Source organism: Xiphophorus maculatus, chromosome 8 (genome assembly GCF_002775205.1).
Source record: "Xiphophorus maculatus strain JP 163 A chromosome 8, X_maculatus-5.0-male, whole genome shotgun sequence".
NCBI lineage: Eukaryota > Metazoa > Chordata > Actinopteri > Cyprinodontiformes > Poeciliidae > Xiphophorus > Xiphophorus maculatus.
In genome coordinates this window covers 15640311-15658578 of record NC_036450.1, presented here as the reverse complement: position 1 = coordinate 15658578, position 18268 = coordinate 15640311, and the positions used below count along the sequence as shown (strand labels likewise).

General features: G+C 38.4%; 1 protein-coding gene across 11 annotated transcripts in view; it reads right to left on the bottom strand.

The window, feature by feature from the left end:
- Positions 1-12586: 12586 nt before the first annotated feature.
- rgs3 (regulator of G protein signaling 3) overlaps positions 12587-18268 on the bottom strand; it is a 133339-nt gene continuing 127657 nt past the window's right edge. For 10 of the 11 annotated variants that reach the window (XM_023338425.1, XM_023338417.1, XM_023338416.1 and 7 more), the window contains 4 exons: positions 16834-16935; positions 15750-15811; positions 14740-14906; positions 12587-14649 (listed from right to left, as the gene is read on the bottom strand). In XM_023338425.1, the coding sequence (XP_023194193.1) occupies positions 14449-14649; positions 14740-14906; positions 15750-15811; positions 16834-16935 (532 nt within the window). In that variant the 3' untranslated portion in view covers positions 12587-14448. Of the gene's footprint in view, positions 14650-14739; positions 14907-15749; positions 15812-16833; positions 16936-17185; positions 17931-18268 lie in introns of those variants that run through there. The other variant, XM_014470507.2, reaches the window with a different exon arrangement.

Sequence of the window (18268 nt, the reverse complement as noted above, 5' to 3'; positions counted from 1 at the left end):
GCTAGAGTGGATTTTGACACTGACGCACTGTGACAGGGAAAATGACCATGTTAAATTCTTTTTGAGGGTTTATATTTTTGTAAATCTCCACCACTCATTATCTGCTTATCTCAACTCGTTATATGGGATGTCAGCACAGCAGTCATTCAAATCAAATGCAATATACATTAAAAACTCTACGATGTTTTCACTCGCACATGAAAACTTCGACCACCCAATTAAGTTGTCAATTTCCCTCATTCACGCTCAATAATCCAGTTTTGCTTTAATCAGTGACTTACTTTACCTCGTTTTTATGTGCAGGCATAATGGAGTCAACTGATTTGACTTTACCCAACTTAAATCTGTCTGCTTTCCAGTCATTCCTGCCTTTAATGCCAGATGATGCAGGAGGTCTGTAGGTTGTGGAAGAATATCTAGTTGGCACTTGAAAATCAAATTTGGCAATTTCTGTTCACGAATGGAAAAACTTCCTCAGCTTTTGTTGCCAAATTACAATGCTCTCAACTTACAGCTGAATGGTTTTGTTGCACCATATGTAGAGTCGGCCAATTTAACTTTTACATAAAAAGGAAAAAAAATCTAGAAGCCATGTAGTGAAAACGTCAGCTCACTTCCTGCAGCTCTAATCCCCGTGAGGACTGTGTGTTGAACATGGCGCATTTAGTGGAGACTGCATTTTGCTCAACTGCGTATGACTAAACTGAGTTGTCTCAGAGTTTTGGAAACTAATTTTTCCCTTTAGAAATGACTTGAACATCATTAACTTGTTGCTAAGTGGACATAACTCACTACAGTACAGTAATGTGGATGGAAAATCTCACACAGTTAGCTCACTGGAACAAAATTTCCTCTGTATTCAGGAGTTTCCTCTTCAGTGAAAAGCTCACTGTTATTGAATGTCAGGGTGTTTTGGTGTATGTAGGACAACTACAGTCCCTGTTTTCCTTACAGACAGCTTTTGGATGTTTTTTTCTTCCCCATGACCTAATGGAGCCCTGCATTCCTGTGAGAGTTGGAGGTGTTCACGGGCTTTCTACACACACACACCTATTTGATTTCAGACTGTTCTTTGTGGTGGTCTTTCATTCTTTTGAACAAATGCAGGAACCACATCCTCCAAGCGTCGCTGTGTTCTGTGGCTTGGACAGAATACAGCAACGCTTGTTGTTGCGTTGTCCTTCTGGAATGTGATAGTATTGTCAAGACACAAGTTGTGATAGTCAGGAAGCAGTCCACAATCCTACAAGCCTAGGTAATATTATAATTAGGCATTCATTTCTTTCTTTTTTAATAAACAGTTTTGAAGGCTTGATGACACATCAACACAGATATACTTTCCTTTCTTTAAACACAATCATTTACTCTTTTCCTTGGGGTCTCTGATGGGAAATTTTTCTCATCCTTCAATGAGATCTCTTTCACATCTTTTGTTAGATACTTGTCACCATATTTTAAAAACATTTTCTTTTCTCTTTGTTAGTTTCAACTTTTTGTACAAGTTTAGTACTTTTTATGAGCACCATCTAATCTAATATGTGTGAAGGCATGTTGTGGTCTTTCATTAGGTGATTTTCAATCTTACTTATCACATTGCTCATAGGAATCTTTCTTGTGTTGCTTTCCTGGGAATCTTGACAATATTGACAAATTGCCACCTCTCCACACCTCTTTACCATAAAACTATGGAAGAAGGTTCTTCGTCTGTGCTAAAGAAAACCATTTTTGTTTAGCCAACCAGAACCTAAATTGACATCCAAAGTAGATAGAAGTCCAATACTTATAGATCTGTAAAGTCTGTCACAATCATCTCTATACTATTTCAATACTGACACTAACTAAGATGTTAGTGTCAATCTACAAAACTGCATTTTTGGAGAATAAATTATAAATCTGATTCCACTTAATTAATGTTAAGGAGATAAAGTTGAGTTTTTTTTGCGGGGGGAATCTTTACATTTGCACACTGAATCAAGACATACTTCATATACTGTATATCAAAGTTCATGTTTAATTTTAACTTTACTCTTTTTTGCTTTACTTTGTTGTTTTCTGCCCAAATAATACGTTGAAAAACACATCACCCAAAATAAAACTTTTTCATTCATTTTAAAATAAATGTGTTTTTATGCTGTGAATCAACAGCATATTTCCTGATTATGAAAGCAAATTTGCCTTGTGACTACCCTGGCCTGACCCACTCCTTCTTAACCCTGCGGTCTGATAGCTCTGTTTCATAATTTACTCTTTCCTTCCTCTTTTGCACCCCACCCTTTCTTCCTTCTATTTTTACACCAGGTTTGAAATCCATTTATCCCAGCAGTCTATAAATGGTAAAAAAGAATTAATGGATTTTAGCCACATCCTGTGATTGCAGAGCACAATAGAGCTTATGTTGTCAGCTGCTGATCCTGTATGACTGAACAAATGATTCACCGACTCGCACAAACTCAGTGATGACAATGAAAGTAGTACGAAAGAAGTCATTACTAGTTCAGACGGCAGACTTGTCTCGGCAAATCAAATCCTATTCTACCACACCTCTATGTGATTAAGAAATACTTTCTAACATCTAAGCTAGTCAGTTATTTAGTTAGTATTTATGACAACCAATTATAGCTGCTAACAAATGAAATCAAGAAATACATTTATTTTCAATCAGCTGAAAAACTAAATTGATAGATTAACAGACAAAGATCAACGATGCAAATTAATCTACTAAATAAATTAGAACATTCAATATAAAACTGAGTTATAGAATCAAACAAATCCCTATGAGTCTGTCCGTCACCCTGAACTCTAAAGAAAATAGTTTCACAGCTGAATTGCAACTTCTCCTATGAGACATCAGGATTTGGGGAGAACAGGGAAGTTGAAAAAAGTCTCAGTATCACCAGAACCAGACGACACACCGCAGCAGAACTGAAACCTTACTTTGATCCAACATGTGCTGTTGTTTTCGACTCTCCTAGAGAATGGGCTTCAGACTCTGTAGGCATGCAGTTTCCACACCCTGTCTTTTGGGCTTAGAGACAGACTTCCTCTAGACAAGCTCGTCCGATCAGCCAGGCAACCTGTCTAATACTGGAAGATGGTACTGGTGTTCTCCATCACTGAGTTTGGGAGGTCTTGAGGGTCTCCACTTTGGATCATTGTGGAAGAAAATGGCTCATGTAAAGGGGGAAGCATCACCTAGACAAATTAACTGAATTAAACCTGCAGAGCTCCCATGGTTTGAATGGAGGAGCAACAACGCAAAGCCTTGGAGGAACTTTACATAACATGGAATGACGTAAAATACCATGTGATGCACACAAAAAACAAAATCTAACACAAGTGTATCTTGAGTGGTGGTCAGCCCTCTACAAGACCGGGTTGGGCAAGTCTTGTGATTTATTCTAAAGTTATGCATCAGCCTCAGAAATATTATTGAAAAAAGTGCACTTAAAACAATGGGATAGTGTTTAGGAATTGATTATTGACTTAGAAGCAGACTTGAAATGGTTTGAGAATTTTGTTACATCATGCTGCTATTTTTCTTAAACAAGTTCTTTAAACAAGACAAAGATCTCTTGGTTTCAAAGATCTAAACAATCTATCACTTCAGGCACTAAGACTTTCTCTTCAATAAGGTTCGATTCACATTCAACCAAAACAGGTTCAAAAGTTTAAAGTTTGCCACATTGGCATCAATATTACAATTTAGGTTCATTAGTTTAAAGCTGTCTGGGACAGCAACAGCAAGCAAGTAAAGAAAATGCTATTGCTCTACAGAAATAGCTCAGTAAGGGTGGAAATGAAATTCTACAGTTAGTTAGTTAGACATACAATATTGTTGCATAAGAGTTGCTTAGGTATTAGATGTATTAATGATAAAAAAAAAAATATTGAACTCAGTTAAGATGGAGCCAACTGCCTCATGAGTTTTTCCATTCAGCAGTTTTCCAAGCACACACACGCACACACACACACACACACACACACACACGCACACACACACACACAGGAACCCAAGATGTTTGCTAAGTACAGTAGATCTGGCTAACATCTTCAAGGAAACAGGATGTGGAAGGGGAGACATTTAGCAGGTTTACTTAATATTTACATCAAAAGTTTGGATTGTGTAACAATATTTAAATGTATATGGAAACAGACATATTTTTTGTCTACTGGAATCTTTGTTTTAAAATGACAATATTTTAATGCTTTTGTCCTACAGCAGCTCCTGCTAGTTACTATGGGCCTCTTGGCAGTGGCTCTGATTGATCCTTGCCATTCAGTTTATTTAGACAGCTACATTTTAGTAAGTTTGCAGTTCTGTAATTCTTTTTTTCATTTTTCAGATGATAGATTGAACAGTACTATATAAGATATTTAAAGTTTGCTAATCAGGACTATGATTGGTACTCAGGATCTTTGTTGAGGGGTATCGGAGCAAAATGGGCTTCCACATGCATGTGGCGATCTTTGTAAAATATAAATAATTTCCCTCCCATTTCACAACTATAACACTTTGTGTTAGTCTCTAAAAATAAAATGCACAGATGTTTGTGGCCATAACATAAAAAAGTGAACAGATTTAAAATATATGAACATTTTCCCAGGGCACAGCACAACAATCCTTACCTGAAGGATGTCTGTATTTGATGTCTGTCTATAAAAAAAGAAAAAAACAAACAGACTTTTCAAGTAGTTTTGTGGAAAGGTTTTGTTGGGTTTTAATGATGTAAACCAACCAGTTACAATTATTCTTTATTCATGCTGTTAATTTACGAAAGCTGAACATCTAACATAATTGATTCTTCCCGGTCTGTTCTAGTTTATAGTTGCTATAACTTTTTCTTCTAATGGAGTTTGGTTCTTGTTACTGTACCTTTTGCCTTACTTGACTAATGACTAAACATTGTATATTGTACTGTAGCTGTTGTTATTTGGGATATTCCTCTTTTAAAATCTAAAAGATTGCAGATGTAAATAGAAAACCTAAGTAGTATGCATTCATATTTGTAGCCAGTGGTAAAGACTGATAAGGGCTGGTTTAAGTTCCCATCAATCATTCATCTATGTTAAGCTTGTTGTCCTTCGTATTATCAGTTGCGTTATATTGCATATCTCTGAATTTTCTTACAATTATCAGCACTAATAGCGGGAGAAGGAGCCACAGTGCACAAACTACAGCCTCGGTTTCTCTTTCTGCCTGCTGCATAACTTGTTGTGACCTGGCTGAAACATAAATCCCAAAGGAGATTCACTTTGTGAGTGTATGACTCACAGCCAAGATGGAAACTGTTGCGTAGCTCTTTAGCTCATTACTCTCGGTGATGGAGACAAGGTTTAAACAACTAAGGTCAGACTTACACTCGCAGCCAAAATATTTCCCCTTCCATTGATGGAGTTTTTTGTGTTATAAGGTGATCGCTCTTTCCAGTTGTATCAAGTTGAAAGACATCTCAACCAATAAATGTATTAAAATGGATAGAGAAAAAAGACAGAACAGATGCGCGTCAAGGACTGTTGTTCTTGTGTATGTTTATAGATCTTCTGACCACTGTCATCAAACACGCTGGATTTGGAAATGTTGATAAACAGCAAATCTCAAAGTTAAGATAAAGATCTATTCTCTTGAAAATGCACAAGGAGGTTTATATTTAGTGACGCCAAAAATCGTACTGATTGCTAACATTTTGGAGAGAATAATCAATAAAACTTTGAGAACATTTTAAATGTCAAGAATAAATCACAATCATTCTAGAAAAAGTGTTAAGTGCATACTTGCCTTTCATTGTGTCATTTATAAAGGAAAACAATGTACACCATGATTTTTTTTTCATTGTGTACAAATGGTGTGTCAGAGACATGTTGGAAAATTAAAGGGATGTGTATTTTCACAGAGAGATAATGAAGCTTTGCATGATGCATGAAATCAGATTTGTTTTTAAAAAATAAATATATATATTTATGCTGTCATGTGAGCTCCAGAGTCATGCAAGTAAAACAAGTCTCAGCCTCAGCAGAGTTTACAGTCACATGAAACCACGATGAGTGAAGGTCACAATTTCACACTCATTATCATTCTTCAGATAATGTGTGTTATGTTTTTCCAGTTTCTTTTAAGATTCTCATGCCTACAGGGAATTACTTGTCTGCACAAAGAGGAAGCTGTGTCTAAAATATGCTTTGCCCTGGTTTATTTTGAGTTTTAAAATCTTCTCATTCCAGGGAAGTGAAAGCGCTACAACCAGAAAGGTTTGGTACAGGGAAGTAGTATTGCTATGTGACGAAACTGTGAACCAACACATGACTCAAACAAGCTTGAGGATACAGTGAATTATGCAGGATGGACTGTCGTGACATCATGCACTTGATTCATTTCCGCTGTTTCACTTCCCCATTTTTAATGACACACATGCTCTGTTATGCCAGTTCACAGTCAGCTCATTAATGTGAATGAAGGAACACAATCAGCGCTGTACAGCACCTGCAGGGAAAACACGTGTTATAACTGAACGATGAAGACTCTGAGTGGCTGCCACCATCTGACTGGAAGCTAAAAAACAAGTCTAGAACACTATTCCTGTACAAACAGGAAACAAATTATCTCCAATTAGCTCAGATGACAACGCTAAACAGCAAAATTACATAACGAATGTCTAAAACAGTAGCAGCTTCAATTACAAGAGATAAGTTATCTGGACAAGTTTTTATATGTCATGAAGGGGTGCGGTGAGGGTTGGTGAGGCAGACGCAGCGGACCCAGGTAAGATGAATAATGAAATTTAATGAAGAAAAGCACAGTCCAAACAACTGGCAGCACACACATGGAAACATTGACAACAAATTGACACTGAACTGACAAGACATTGACAAGGACCCAACGAGGAACAAGGAACACAGGTGGAGTTAAATACACAGCGGGTAATCACAGAACGAGACACACCTGGGAACAATCAAGGGGAGGACAGGACAACGAAGAGACTCAAGGACACAGAAAACTCGAAATTAACACACAGAAAACACAGAACACGACAGTATGATTAAATGCCTGCAGATTGGACTGTCTCAGACCGACCTATTGTCCTAAAAAGGTATATGATGGTAAAGAAAGAATGTGGGTTAAACTAAATCAATATTGTCATTGCATTTTTTATAAATAGTTTTGTTGTTATACTATTTCATTAAAATATGCAGTCTTAGAGGTGATTTTTACAGTAATCAGCTTAACTTTACTCCAAAAGCGCATCAGCAACTCAGGCAGGAGTTCACAAAATAGAGTAAAACTTCCCTTTTCTTATTCAAGCCAAACTGCCTTAATTCAACAATAAGAACTAGTAAAAAAATGCCATCCATGGAGGAGTACCAACATGAAAACCCCAGCTGATATAAAAGAAAATAAAGGCTGTTCTCTGCTATTTTGGCTGTTAGTGGGACTAAAGTACCGGCAAAACCAGAGGCAGAAGGTATAGAGGTTTAATTAATAATGAAAGTAAGGAATCCATACAAGAGGAGTTGCAGGGTAACAACATGCCTGTCAGGAAAGAGGCAAGGCAACACACATTATAATGGATAATGTAACAGGAGGAATCAGTAATTAACAAAGAGAACCCACATATATACTGAGGCAGAGGTGGAAATGATAATGCAACTAGTATCAGAAGAAAATGGGAACAGCTGGGGGAGAGTGCAGGCAGAAGAGAGTCAGGTGATGGAAAACAGCTGTGGAAGTGAGGAACCTAGCAGGCTGATGGAAAGTGAAAAATTAACACTGAGAGCTGAACTAAGACTGAAAGAAAACCTAACCGTCAGGGAAAATAACAATTCCAATCTAAGAGAACAATGTGGGTTAAACTAAATTATGATCTGGGACTGCTTTGCTGCTGTAGGACTTGGATGAATTTCTTTAATTGGTGGATTGATTAGAATTGATTGTGTATTTCCACTTAAGGATAATAGTTTGCAGCAAGTCTACCTATGAAAGCCTACAAAATTGGAAATAAAATCAACTAACCTGACCTTAAGCAGCTTGTTCTTGCTCAGATACCCTCCTGTGCGGTTAAGATAATAATTCTGTTAAAGATGCATTGCAGATATCACAACAATTGATTACAGTAGCTTGGAAAATTACTGTTTTGACACCAGGAGGGGCAGGTTGATTTACAGAGCAGTTTTCCTTTAACAAATGAAATCAGGATTTCAATTTTCCATTTTGTAGTTACTCAAATTGATAGATATATAAACCAGATACGAGTTTAGCATTTTCAAACATTTTTAATGACTTCTGATCTCACAGTAACTGAGTTGGCTCAGGTCACAGCTCTGCTTTACAGTCTTAATTTGTTTTTGAAAGGATCCTTTGGAAGACTGAACAGTTTCAATCTGTCTGGCAGCTGCTGCTGCAAAAAGGTTGCTATCCCAATGCAGGCTACTGCCAAACAAGCTGGGATGAGCCCTGCTCTTTGTCTGCTAGTCTTACACTCTACAAAGAAACCATCTAGATGACAATGCAACATCGTTTCCACAAAAGGATGGTTGAATTTTAATTTAACATATTAGCTACAACGTTATTAGCTTAATATCAGGATTAACTTTGTGCACAAAATGAAGGAATTTGACTTTGGTCATAAGTATATCACAACTTCCTGTGCTCAATGATCAACATAGGTACTTTTAACAATACAAGTGCAAAGAAATTCATTTATTTCTATTTTATATATTCAAAGACTTAAGAAGCTCTGTGTGTCACTAGTTGATATTTTGACTTTAGCCGGATTCTATTAGATTCTCTGACTCAAAACTCAACAAAACCCAACCTCGGAGTTTAGTCTGAGGACAACATACTTCTATAAGACATGACCAGCATCCTTCTGCACTCAGTAAAAATCCAAGGTGATGAAAATAACAAAATAACAAATAACTTTTCTTTAAAAAAAAAAAAAAACATTGTTAAGGGGTCTCTGCAAAAGTCCCCATTGCTCATAACATTGGAGCGAGGACGGGGGCACTGAAGGAAAATGTTAGAAAAACCACAAGGTTGAGATCAGACACAAATAGTAATTTATTATGAATGGTTTGGAACTGATCTATTAAAATTTAAATTTCTACATACTGAAAAATGCTATGTAAAATAGAGGGACAGATGGTCAATGCAAAAATGACTGAGGTAACAAAGTCAACCAGAACACAAAAACTCCACACAGTGGCAGATTTGAGTATCTGTTGGAGTATATTAGGCTGTAATACGATGATGTCAGTAGATATTTTTTCATTGCAATCCTATTAGTGAGGTGCATTATGGAAGCTTAGAGTTTTTTCAAGCATTCGTCATTTAAAGTGTTTTGCCATGGAACACCTGTGTTATCTCTACGCTTGTCTGTGCCTGAGGGACTTCACTTAAAATCTGTTCTGTTGTCTGGTTAGCTCTGTGTCATCACTGCTTTTCCTCATATTAGCCCTCCTGGAACATTTAACCGGGTTCATGTCAAAACAGTTCAGTGAGACAAAGAACTTGGGAAATGGGATACAGCAATCTTGGAACTGATACTTTGTTAAAATAAACAATACAAGTAAATGTGGAGATTCAGTTAGTACTACTCGACATTTAATTTGAAGATCATTGAAATGTAGCTTATTTTGGTTAAAGTCCTGAACTGAAAATCCCCAAATCCCTAAATTACAGGCAGGATTAAGATACAGTGCAAGAAAAACATGAGCACATAAAGACAAGCTGCTTCGCTAAACCCCATTTGATGAAAGGAAATGCGAAAGTGGAAACATCAGTTATAAATATGATGGATCAAAGCGGGTGCATGAACTTAAGTGCACCGAGAAAAACTATCTCTTCCCGATCCTTATGCTTTTCTTTTTGTTTACTGTACACACAGCTATTTTAATGGACAAAATATCCTCAAAGGATCATGCTTTGTTATTATGTGAAACCTCTTGGAGTGTGTTATCCTCTTGGAAGAAAATTCTGACCTTTCAAGGCAACAGAAACAGCAAACAATAAAAAGGGAGTTGATTCTGCTGCAAGAGGATGATTTGTTGTTGTATTTGTAGACTAGCATATCAGAAGAACAACACAACAAAACATATTGTATGTGTAAAAAGTATATAGTGTGAACACCTTTCTATTGAACTGCAAAGCACATCTGTCACATTTGCGTTTTCTTGTTTGATACCTAAACCCAAACTTTTGTTATACTTATAATCTCAAGGGAATCACTAAGCACAACAGCTTGTGGAACCACATTTTTCTGACTACAATTCATGATTTTTTTCAGAGTTTTGCCAGTCCAAGAACAGCCGTGAGGAAAGCTAATTGCGAGTTGAATTGATGTTGACCACGTAGCTGTGAACATGCATTTAAAGGCCTCACAGAGCAGATCAAGATCAATTTAAAATGAACTATATTTATTGTTTCTAAACTGTGCAACTGAGTCATAAAAACAAGTGACACAGGCAGTTTAGTGAACGACAAATAATTATTTTTAAAAAGTCCCTCCGCATGAGTTGACTGAGTCAGCAGGGACAGCTGGGAAGTTATGATGTTTCTTTTTGCCAAAAGTTGAAAGAGTAGGCTGATCTGAGACTTAATGATTAATGAAGATTTTAAGCCCTTTCAATGCTCCGTTGAATCTAGAATGAAGTCATACTGTTGGTCTTCTGATGTGTACCTGCTTTTTTCTTGCTGCTAAAAACTAGCGTTTTTCCTTACTCTAAGTCTAATCCTATCTATGTGTCAGCTATCCCAGCTATCCACATGACAATTGTTACTACATGTGTATAACTGACAATGTCTTACTGTTTTGTCAATACAAACATACAACAGAAATTAGCTGAATATGCAGTGAGGCAGAAAACCGTTCACTCAGCTAGAGGAAGTGAAATGCCTCTCTGTTTCAGGCTCTTTTTAAATGAATGGCTCGTGCAGGTAAGCCACCAAATAAGCCAATATAATTAAGATGTTGTCTGACACCAAGAGTCATGGTCTTTATTTATAGATTTTTCTTAACTGTGAAGGCAGACAGCCACATCTGAAGCTGCCGGACATAAGAGATCACAGGAGGAAACATAAGCTTGAACATATTAAAGCTGAGCTGAAAAACAATGGCAGACACTTCGATATGGTTTCCACATATGACAGAGAGGAAGGAAGTCTGAACAAAAGAATATGGCAAAGAAACTTGGCTTCAAAGTGGGACTATTGTGAGGTATAACAAAATGAGTGGAAAAACTAAATCTCCCGAGCATGGGTTTTCCAGAAACAGTCACAGTGTGGAGCAAGAAACACTTGTGGAGAAAGAAACCATGTTTGTCAAAACAGATGGCAGCTGGTAAAGAAGATTAGGTGCAGTTACTACACTATCCAGCTCCAAATCAGACTGACCAACCCCCAAACACACACTAATCCACACAACCCTCAGAGACTTCCTGCCGTTTCCTCCCACCGTTCTCCAATAACCCTGCCAACACTCGACCGGGTGTTACATTCACATGCTCGTCCTGATCAACTGGAGTCTGAAGGGCTGTGCCATTGAGATACACAGCATTTTTCAGTGGAAGTTGATCCTCATTCATCATGCAATTTAATTGGCCATTAACTTGAATTTAACTGTGTGATGGCAAAGAAGCTCAGTGAAAAGATCTAAAGCTTTAACTCAAATTCATAAATTATAATACTTTTAGTGAACAAATTGAATGATCAGTTAAAGTTAATGAAATCTATTGTAAAATAATATTGGTCTGTTTTTAACAAGACAGATTTTTTAAGTGTTGGTGTAAACCACTTTGCTCACACATATTTTTGAGGGCCTTGTAATGGCCACTGTACATTAAACATTGACTTTGTTGGAAACTTTGTAAATAATTTGGTGGTGTGGTTATGGTGCTTTGGAAGACCCAACAGCACCCAAGCAGTAACGTCCTGGCTGATATTGTCTGCTGATGTTTCTTTAATATTTCCACATGATGACATTTTCTTGTGATGCTATCTATTTTACCCAACGCAACATGATGTTGCCACTCCTATACTTCACAGTTGGAATATTATTCTCAGGTTTCACTTTCTATTCCCTTCAAATGTAAGAATGCCCGTTACAGGTAGACATCCTTTATCCATAATAGTGAAGGTGCATTTTGATTTTTTTCATGGCATCAAATAAGAAAGCAGTGTGTGGTGTTTGGGGTGCACCTTAAATATATCCACATTTCACTTTAAATCAAATTTTATTAAATTACTTGGATCTTGCAAAGCCATGACATCATTATCTGTGCTTGAAGTGATTGTAATTTTATTTTAACTAAATATCTGACTCAAGGAACTATGATCAAAAATTTTCCCTCTTCTCATTTCGTCAGTAATTAAAATAAATAATTTTGGTAGTATGATTTAATGGCTTTATTTGCATCTTTTAATGCAATGGATGAATAAACTTCTGACCCATATTATGATGAACCATTAAAATCTGTTGCTTCATGACAGTCACTGTACATCTGCCTTTTATTTAAAAAGTGTGATCTTTTGAAACATTTATGAACCTCATCCATGTGCATACTCATCATGATTTAAAAAAAACTTGACACTAGACAGTTTACTTTATCAGATGGTTGGTTTATTTATCATTAGCAATGACACCAAATGTACTCTACTGTTTTCACTTGCTATCATAGGAGATGCATTTTGAATTGTAAACAGTGAAAATGATTAAATGCATTTCATAAAACTCCTTACAAGCAGTGTATGACCAGGGAAAAAAGAGCAGATGGTACCTGCTCTAACCTATTTTTAACAATATGTTATCTTATAGTTTTGAGTCTCTTGTATTTACATAGATACAATTGCGTCCCTTACTCATACCAGAAGAGACCTGTTGTTTTTTTGTTCATTTTTTTAATGTGTTATCACATAGTTTTCTTAAAGAATTATATTTACAACCATTACTTCCCCAGCTGCCTGCTGCTAGGGTGTTAACACAGAATCAGTTGCTTTAAACACAATAAACTACTTATGCATCTTGAAGTTTACATTAAGTCAACCTTATAGCTCGAACTATGTTTCTCTTAACAAATAAAAGGTAATGCAGAGCTCAAGCTGTCTTCCCCATTAAAAATCCAAATTTATCTAGATAAATGAACAAACCAAACATGATAATAAAATAAAATAAAAAATAAAATAAAAAAATATTGCACTTATAAAGATCAGGACAACATTGGACCTGTTTGGTGGTTAAGAGGAAAGTAAAAAGCTTTAGGGCGAGTGCTTGAGAAGACATGAAGGTTTGTCTTTAGAAGCATCCAGCAAGTTAATCTAAATAAATAGGCAAACCTTTGTACACATGAATCATTTCGTTTTGCTAGGAAATGAGCAACTTTTGTGCGTAGCGCAGAAGGATAAGGGAGTGCAGATTGGATCCCTAAAGTGTAGTGGGAAAAAAAGCAACAAGCGTGTGTAGAAAACCAGTAACAGCGAAGAAGATAAACCAAGCTGTAATAGCAATGTCCTGAGAATGCTTCCTGATTAGTCCAGAATGAGCTACAATGTTAAAGGAGATGTTCAGTTTTGGATTTTCAGTTCCTTTAAGTAGAGAGTCTTTGGAGGCAGGAAGCAAGTCGTCATTTTTTTTTTTTTTTGTCCAACTCAGGCTTCAAGCTTTTAATGTGCTTGGGAAGGGAGTAGTTCTCACATTGGTGTTTGAATGCAACTCCGGTTCATCCGCTCATCTTCTTTGCTTATCTGTCTCCGCTGACGTGTCCAGTCTTGAACTGAAAAAGCAAAAGGCCATTCATAGAAGCTTTGAGTGAATGGAAATTTGAACAGAAAGGTAATTATAATTCAAACACCTTTGCGACCTCCATTACCAAAGCTCTGATGAAAGGGCAAAAAGAAAGAAATGACCTTTTAATCGTACCAACAGCGGTGAAGTTCCTTTACAAAGGAGAATGTGGTGGGGCAAGAAGAGTGTTTAAACTCAGAGTTAAAGGGAAAAATTGACAAAAACAGTACCGGACTGTCTTCATGTCTGCAGGGTTTTTGGTTCAACCCCCTCCTTTTCTCCAGTACGATTGGACAAAAACACAAACAAATGCATCTTTTTTTGACCTTAGCATAAAAAAACATATCAGAAACAGTGATCAGACAGGCGTTAAATTTCTGTTCCAGCCCTTGCTTTTTGGGCGTGTGTAAATTTCGTAATATCCACCCATTCATCCATCCATCTATCTGGTAACTGTGTAAACTACATTCCTTTGCAGTGCCAAAACTTTGCTCATCTCCTCTCACACATCACAGAAATCATAGTGAACAGGATGACGTACATACACACACGTAAAAACAAAATCAAAAAGGCAAACAATGAAGCTCACACCCCAACCACTGTTGGGGATTCTTTTTCCAAGTCTGCCCATTTGTGTCTGTCGTCATTTTTCATTTCTCCTTATGTCCTTCCTCGTCTCTTATGAGGAGGATGAGGTCGATGTGGCGCTGGGCTTTTTTTGGTTAATTAAGTCCAAGTAGAGTTCCGAGCGCAGGAAGCGGGGGTATGAGTCCTTTTCCATCAACCCGTATATCCGCCTTTGTGCTAAGTCAAAGCAGGAGCGTGTCACATTCTGTAGGTTGTCCTTAGTGTGATCTCTAGTGTATGAATCCAGGTTGACCTGCAAAGGATAGTGAGTGAGAAAATTGTAAGAGAAAATATGCAAGAATGAGGCTGTTTCAAAGCAACAACATCCATTTGACCAACTTACCTCTTTACATGACTGTATAGCGATGTATTCAGCAAAGATTTTCTTGGCTTTTGAGGCCATCTTGGACTGCGATTTTATTTTCTTGTATTCCTCGCATGCTAGCCAAAATTCCAGATTCTCCTCACTGAACTCTGTGCGCAGGAAAGCTCTGAAGGCTGCCAGACCATCTGAGAGGGAGGAAAATAAACAGAGAAGAGTTGACTAAAGTGCCATGGTAACCTCCCCATTTAAGCCCTCCTTGGAGTTTCAGCTCCTAAAATAGTTCAAGCCATGTGGTTTTAATAAAGTGAGAGGTGAAAAAAAAACACGCTCAACATGGCAGAAATTATCAACGACCATAACATCCTGTCACTTCTTAATATTTATCATATCAGCCCTGGCAGCAAACAAGGAATTTGATGGTTTTGAGTTCAAGGGGAAACAAATTAACTACAGCAGTTCGGTCCTTTTAAGTTTCTGCCCAGTTAATGATTTGAGGAAGAGGGCATCCAGGGGAAAGAATGGCAGGAACCGAGTCCACCCACAGCTCCTCTCTGCACCTTTTCCGTTCCCATGAATCACACATGCTGATAAGCAGAGCGGGAGCAGGCCATCATCTCTTACCTCACTCTGGTGAGTAGCAGTGAGGTAAGAGGTTGAGGAGAGGAAATGAGAAGAGGGGGAATAAAGGGGCCAGGAGCACCGAATGAGGAACAGATGTAGAGCTGGATTTTTGTCAATTACAAAAGAAACGCCATAATCAGGGCAAACTAAATGTTTTAAGATCTAACATTTGCATTCTAACATTTTCCCCTCACTGGAATCCACATTGTCTTGTAAACTGTGGACTTTGTATGTTGGGATTAAGGAATTATGCAGCAGATTGCCCACTTAGATCAGCAGTATGAGCATGTAATCCATATGCATCTTTAGTTCCCAACCCTCTAAGACATGCATAGTGAGCTGAACACTTAATTTGCAAAGTGAGTAAATAAGAAAGAAGGAATAAAAAAAAAGAAAAAGAAACTTACATTTGTGCCCCAGCAGCTTGTCAAGCGAATCCCCCCATTTGAGTGCTTCCTCTGGGGTGGGCCTGCAGATGAAAGCAGAGCGGTTCTTTAACAAGCCCATTTCAGCCAGATTTCTCATTGTGTGACCCATCCGCAGGATTTAAGGCTACGCTGCGCAGATGAGTGGGAACGTGTGAGCAGATGGCTCCTGTCTGATGTTTTGCTCCGGTTTAGTCTGACACATTCAGCTCTAGCTGGTGAGAAGTTGCAGTACGTTTAGCCATGAGTCTGTCTGCCTCTCTGTGGTGGGGGTCGGCTTTTATAATTCCTCGCAATGCCAGTTTGAAGAAAGAGGGAGGGAGTTTCAGACAGCCAATCAGGAGGTGTTCTGGGTTTTAGAGCCCTCCCACCACTGACAGAGTGTGTCTGCCCTCTGGTGCCTCTCATGCTTACAATGAATGCATTCTAACATTTTCCCCTCATGGAATCCACATTTTAGGCCCCAAATTGAGCCACTTTAGTTTGGAAATTGTGGACAAATGTTTTGTTATTAGGCAATCGAACCGACATATAAATCAGTGTGAACATCTGAGTATTTTATGATTTTAAACACTTCAAATACTGAACATTTCACTCTTAGTCTGTTTTTGGCATTTTGTCCATGACAAATTATAAGCACAAACCTTGTATGCTTATGAGAGCAAATTTTAGACCTCAGATTATTCTCTGAGGTGCAAAAAGTAGAAAACAAAATCATATTTACCACTTATTTCAAAAATATTTTATGAAACTATGCAAAAGGATTACATGTTTATACAGTTTTGTAGACAAACTATAAAAACAGAGATCACCGTATGCTGCACTGTGTGCAACTAGTAACTAAAAAGATTTATGAAATTACTAATACATGCAATACAGTTTTTGGAAAACTTGCAAACTGTACTGTAGCCTTGATTTTTCTCATTCATTTCTTGAATGCCACACTACAGGGACGCTCCTGTCTCTCCTGCTGCCCACATGTCTGCTTTCCAACACAGGGTCGGATCCACAAACCTGCCTCACATTCACGCCCACATGCACACGCTGTCAGGAAGTGGCCACTTACTTGACTGACTTCATAGATTTGTCTAACTTCCCGGCTGGGTTGCTTCCTGGGGACTCATTCCTCCTCCGCAGGAAAGCCAACCGATTCTTCATGTCTTTGGCCCTGAGAGAAAGGAATACGGTGGAGGGGAAAAACGGGAGAAAGGTAGGTAAAAGCAGGAGGATAGTGGGGGTGGGGGAGTAAGGTTGAAAATGGAGAAGAAAGAGAAAACACAGAAAGAAAGCCAGATAAGTTTCCAAGCCCGTAATCCACAATGGAAACAATCCAAAGTATGGAATCATCAGCTGAGCCTCAAAGCCAGTCCACATAAAACCAAACGAGTAAACACCATAAAACATAAAAGGAAATGTACATTGTAGCCTTCAGCTGAGGTATGTTGGTGGAACAGCTTTGCGAAAGGCAAATCGCCTCTTCCCCACTTCTCGTCGGTGTCTTTTTGTCAATCTAATATCTCACTCGGTCCTTTTGGTAGAGTGTCCCTGGCAGGTTGCTCGACAGGGACTAAGCAAATGAGGCAGAGGAGGAGAGAGTCAGTCCTCAATCATCTGTTTCCTCACACCGTCCTCCATGTGTCCACAGAGGTTGCAGAGCAGAAGTTGAACCAAGGTAGGGGCAATAGGCCACAGTAACATCTCCACTCCCTCCAGACTTCGAATCTAAAATCCTCCGGATCACCTTTCTTCCAACCATCTCACGCAAATGAGCACATTAAGACTCTACTGCAGTAGAAACCCAGCTCCTGGTACCCATGTGGTTCAATAGGATTCTGCACATTCCCATAATCCCATGGTACGTGTCCTGTCTTCTCCCGACCTGGAGCACGTGCTGCCTCATTGGGATGTGACCTCACTCAACACCCATTTCCTGAGTCCCTGCTTTTGATTTCCACTGTGGATTGACTGGCCTGCTAATAATGCAGAGCAGCCTCGTGTGCTGCCCAGGCCTAATCACGGCGAGCTGTCCCAAACCACAGGCCTCAAGAGAGCATGTATCCCCCCAAATTAAGAAGCAGCACTTCCTGTTATAGACACTTCTCATTCAAGCTAGCATGAACTGAGATAGAACTACAGAGTAGTACAAATACTGTACATAAATACACATGAATCCTGATGAGAGAACTCCTCTCCAACCAGTTCCAAGAGACCCTTTCCAACAGTGCAAATTCGTACCTGCCTAATTGATGCTATCATGGCAGAAACAGGTGTTGAAAATTTCTGCTGATGTACAAAGGCGATAGAGAAGAGGTTGTTTATGCACGCTGGAAAGTGAGGTGGTTTCACAGAAGACAGAGAGCACAACCAGCTATGGAGATTCATTTTCTTAGTACTGCGGGACAGGGGAAGTCAAAACATGCCTGAACAAATGAATAGATGAGCTGTAACAAGGAGCAGCTGAAGAGCTCCTGATATATCCACATGAGTGGGATGTTGTATGG